Source organism: Protomyctophum bolini (genome assembly GCF_963924005.1).
Source record: "Protomyctophum bolini genome assembly, chromosome: 8".
Lineage (NCBI taxonomy): Eukaryota > Metazoa > Chordata > Actinopteri > Myctophiformes > Myctophidae > Protomyctophum > Protomyctophum bolini.
In genome coordinates this window covers 1,024,977-1,029,976 of record NC_137869.1, presented here as the reverse complement: position 1 = coordinate 1,029,976, position 5,000 = coordinate 1,024,977, and the positions used below count along the sequence as shown (strand labels likewise).

Sequence of the window (5,000 nt, the reverse complement as noted above, 5' to 3'; positions counted from 1 at the left end):
CGGTCTGGATCAGTCTGGACTCCCACACAACGTCAGGTGGGAACTGGCAGCCGTGACTGGCAACAGCAGCTGAGAAAACCAACACATAACATGACGTCAGACCAATTAACTGCTTAGACGCCTAGTTACCAGAGGAGGCGCTATAGGTGGAAAGTGCCATACAAATGAACGAAATAAGGCCCAGGCGGTGGCGTAACCGTCTGGGCACCCGACTGGTAATCCAGTCGCAGTGTGGCCGCGGGTTCGACTCCCGAGCCTGACACTGGCTTCACTGCATGTCTCCCCCCCCCCCCCCCCCCCCCCCATCTCTCTCCTGTTTCCTGTCAGCCTACTGTCTGTCCCTTCAAAAAACCAATAAAAGTCGTAAGCCACTGTCGTGTAATTTCTATAAATGAACCAAGGTTATTATTAATATTAAACAACAGTCGGTCTGTGATTCTCCTTAGAGGGGATAGTCAAGTTACATTTCGCACCTTAAGCCCAGGCCTTTTGTCCTAAACCGTTTGAGGCTCTCTCCCCAACAAAAGGTTTCACACGTCACAGTGGCCATTGTCTTAAAACCTACACTGAGTGAAACCTTAACTCTGAAACTTAAGGAGACTTTTAAACTAGTCTAAACTATTAAGGTGAGACACCCCAGGTGAAATCATGATTTTTCATTTTTTTTTTTTTTTGCTATTTTGCTTCCTAAACATGTTTTCTTTCAAACTAAAGCAAAATACACATTAAAAATACAGATTTAGATGTTTAGTTGGATAGTTTATTTTAGCCAATGACAGCTCGTTTTTCGGGGTGAAAAGCCACCATCTCTATTTTCATGATTGGTTGTTGGTACAAAGGAAGTGACCATATTTGGATCAGACCACAGTCAGCTTGAGGTCCAGACCTTTCCAATGATATATGCCATTATATGTTGTTGCCAAGGTTTGGATGAGATATTTTGTCTCAAAATAGTGGCTTCAAATAAAACGTTTTGGAATTTTACAATACAAATCTTTAAAGGCCGTTTTCTCAAAATGAGTTTTCCTCATACTTGGGACAAAGAATTTCCACTTCAGTTGAACTCACATACACCAAACTTTCCAGTCTTATTCATAACTATATTCCGCAGACATTTACACATGGATTTGTTGATATATCATTCACAGCCTGATTTACATCACATTTTATACCAAAAAAATGCCGAAAATTGGGTTTTTTATGCCTGTTGACACTATTTTCTGATTTGTGGAGTGATAATTAGAGATATCAAAAATCCCATGTGTAATTTTCTTTGTCTCTAATGTGTCAACAAAATGAAATGATCATTTTGAACCTGGCTTTATCCGATCTTCAGATTTATCGTCCCGAAATGTATGCAAATTAGCGCATATAATGCCTAATTTGCATATTTAAACATATAATTTCAGAAAACTTGTAATACAAAAAATCTTAGTTTTAATATAAGTAATCAACTGGAGAAGTTTCATTGTGATAGCTATTATTTAACTTTTTTTCCCTATTCACCTGGGGTGTCTCGCCTTAAATAGTTACAATCATAATAGTTATATAAGCTATAACTATTAATAAGGAGTGCAATTGATGTATTGATTGAAAATGTACTAGGAGATTATAAGATTATAGCTTTTACTCGTTTGGGTTTAAAACTGTTTTAATCACCTTCTAAATAAATCTGTTCGGATTCATGCTTAGTTCCGTTTTAAACATTGCTTAGATTTTAACTGTTTCATAAGAGTATGCTTAGGTTTCATCTAAGTTCTGGTAGTTTGTAACCATGTATTCCTTAGATTAGCAATTAGTCACTTTGTATAAAGTTAGGCCTCGATAGTAAGGAGGGTCCATTTCCTGGTCTCTCTCTAAACCGGAAAGCCAAAAGGCAGGGAAACGCCTGTTTTCCATGTCCGGAGGAGGCGGGACTCCGAATAGTATATAAGCAGAGGAGCGGGGTTTCAAAGGGGGCTGATCTGGATCCGGACTCTCGACATTTGGGCATCAGAGAGTGGTGTGTGTTTTTATCCAGGAAAGTCCAGGGGAGTTTGTCTCTTTGTTGTTTGCCGTGAGTGGATCGACTCTTCCTGAAAATAAAGTCTATCCTTACAAATCCGAATGGAGCTGGTCAACGTGTCTTCCTGAACGACAATATACCACACCACAAAAAAATATCTTAAAAAAATTAATAAAAAATGAACGAAATAAGCAAAGACGACGAGCTCTGGTTGTCTTCCGTTTTGAACCAGAGGTAAAAGTCGTCCATTTTCATGATCGTGTGATCTCCAATTAGGGTCAGATTCCCTCAGGAAGGTGAGTTTTGAGCGGCGCTAGCCCCTCCTACGCACAGCTGTGTGTGCAGGTTTGTGCCCTGCATGGTTTCTGCTGCCATCTGGTGTGTGAATGTGGGAATGTGGATGATGGGCTTCAATTAGTTAAGCATTATTATTGAAATCAAACCGGATCGCTGATTATTATTTTTATTATTTTTTTTGGCCTTTCCTTCTTCAGTGATCCTAGACCGGTACTTCTTATAGATCTACAGACCCTCACCTCTCCTTATAGATCTACAGATCCTCACCTGTCCTTGTACAGCTCTAGTTATAATAGATCTACAGATCCTCACCTGTCCTTGTACAGCTCTAGTTATAATAGATCTACAGACCCTCACCTCTCTAGTGATAACAGATCTACAGACCCTCACCTCTCCTTGTAGAGCTGGTGGAGGTGCTGCTCTAGTGATAACAGATCTACAGACCCTCACCTCTCCTTGTAGAGCTGGTGGAGGTGCTGCTCTAGTGATAACAGATCTACAGACCCTCACCTCTCCTTGTAGAGCTGGTGGAGGTGCTGCTCTAGTGATAACAGATCTACAGACCCTCACCTCTCCTTGTAGAGCTGGTGTAGGTGCTGCTCTAGTGATAACAGATCTACAGACCCTCACCTCTCTAGTGATAACAGATCTACAGACCCTCACCTCTCCTTGTAGAGCTGGTCGAGGTGCTGCTCTCCGATCCGTCCGTCTCCTCCAGAGAACATGAAGGCGGCTTTGGGCGGGGCTCCGTCCATGATGTGAGGAGACAAGATGGCCGCCGCGCCGCCGCCGCCACCGCCGGCGTCCATGGGCCCCGCCCCCCCGCGGGAGGGGCAGGAGGAGGAGGGGCGTCGGGACGACAACGCCGACGACGTCATCATCAGGGCCAGCCTCTCCTCTGCCTCTAGCCCCGCCCCTAGCCCCGCCCCCCCGGGGGGCAGCAGGCTCTCGGGGACACAGCGGAGGTTGTGGGGCTGGTACTTCAGGTCGTAGTAGTTGGTCAGGTCCATGTGCAGCTCTGGACGGGGACGATGAAGGGGTTAAATTATAGTTACCGTTTAACAATCTATTTCACACTCACGCTCACACTCACACACACACACACACACACACACACACACTCACACACACCTTTCAGTTGGTCCAGGACGTCTGTCCGCCCGCAGGAAGCCAGCGTTCCTGCTTCCTGTTCCAGTTTACCCTGAAGCTGCTTCAGCACCTCCTGGTAGAGAGACATAGACACACAGAGAGAGAGAGAGAGAGAGAGTTACCTACTGGTAGAGAGACATAGACACACAGAGAGAGAGAGAGAGAGTTACCTCCTGGTAGAGAGACATAGACACACAGAGAGAGAGAGAGAGTTGACTAAATTGTATAGTCAACTAAAACTAGACTAACACTAAAACATTCCAGGTGACTCTCTTGTCGTTCGTTTATTCAGTGCATTCGGTGCGAAAATCCACTGAGAGACCCTAACCCTGAAGCTGGGGTCGTCCACTGAGAGACCCTAACCCTGAAGCTGGGGTCGTCCACTGAGAGACCCTAACCCTGAAGCTGGGGTCGTCCACTGAGAGACCCTAACCCTGAAGCTGGGGTCGTCCACTGAGAGACCCTAACCCTGAAGCTGGGGTCGTCCACTGAGAGACCCTAACCCTGAAGCTGGGGTCGTCCACTGAGAGACCCTAACCCTGAAGCTGGGGTCGTCCACTGAGAGACCCTAACCCTGAAGCTGGGCTCGTCCACTGAGAGACCCTAACCCTGAAGCTGGGGTCGTCCACTGAGAGACCCTAACCCTGAAGCTGGGGTCGTCCACTGAGAGACCCTAACCCTGAAGCTGGGGTCGTCCACTGAGAGACCCTAACCCTGAAGCTGGGGTCGTCCACTGAGAGACCCTAACCCTGAAGCTGGGGTCGTCCACTGAGAGACCCTAACCCTGAAGCTGGGGTCGTCCACTGAGAGACCCTAACCCTGAAGCTGGGGTCGTCCACTGAGCGACCCTAACCCTGAAGCTGGGGTCGTCCACTGAGCGACCCTAACCCTGAAGCTGGGGTCGTCCACTGAGAGACCCTAACCCTGAAGCTGGGGTCGTCCACTGAGCGACTCTAACCCTGAAGCTGGGGTCGTCCACTGAGAGACCCTAACCCTGAAGCTGGGGTCGTCCACTGAGAGACCCTAACCCTGAAGCTGGGGTCGTCCACTGAGAGACCCTAACCCTGAAGCTGGGGTCGTCCACTGAGAGACCCTAACCCTGAAGCTGGGGTCGTCCACTGAGAGACCCTAACCCTGAAGCTGGGGTCGTCCACTGAGAGACCCTAACCCTGAAGCTGGGGTCGTCCACTGAGAGACCCTAACCCTGAAGCTGGGGTCGTCCACTGAGAGACCCTAACCCTGAAGCTGGGGTCGTCCACTGAGCGACCCTAACCCTGAAGCTGGGGTCGTCCACTGAGCGACCCTAACCCTGAAGCTGGGGTCGTCCACTGAGAGACCCTAACCCTGAAGCTGGGGTCGTCCACTGAGCGACTCTAACCCTGAAGCTGGGGTCGTCCACTGAGAGACCCTAACCCTGAAGCTGGGGTCGTCCACTGAGAGACCCTAACCCTGAAGCTGGGGTCGTCCACTGAGAGACCCTAACCCTGAAGCTGGGGTCGTCCACTGAGAGACCCTAACCCTGAAGCTGGGGTCGTCCACTGAGAGACCC

At 48.2% G+C, this 5,000-nt stretch overlaps 1 protein-coding gene across 1 annotated transcript in view; it reads right to left on the bottom strand.

Moving 5' to 3' along the window:
• apc2 (APC regulator of WNT signaling pathway 2) overlaps window positions 1-5,000 on the bottom strand; it is a gene marked incomplete at its 3' end in the record, with an annotated part of 67,254 nt that overhangs the window by 41,588 nt on the left and 20,666 nt on the right. Inside the window, exons 3-4 of the mRNA XM_080769630.1 lie at window positions 3,434-3,524; window positions 2,966-3,320 (exon numbers count right to left, since the gene is read on the bottom strand). Coding sequence (XP_080625756.1) covers window positions 2,966-3,320; window positions 3,434-3,524 — 446 coding nt within the window. The remainder of the gene's footprint in view (window positions 1-2,965; window positions 3,321-3,433; window positions 3,525-5,000) is intronic.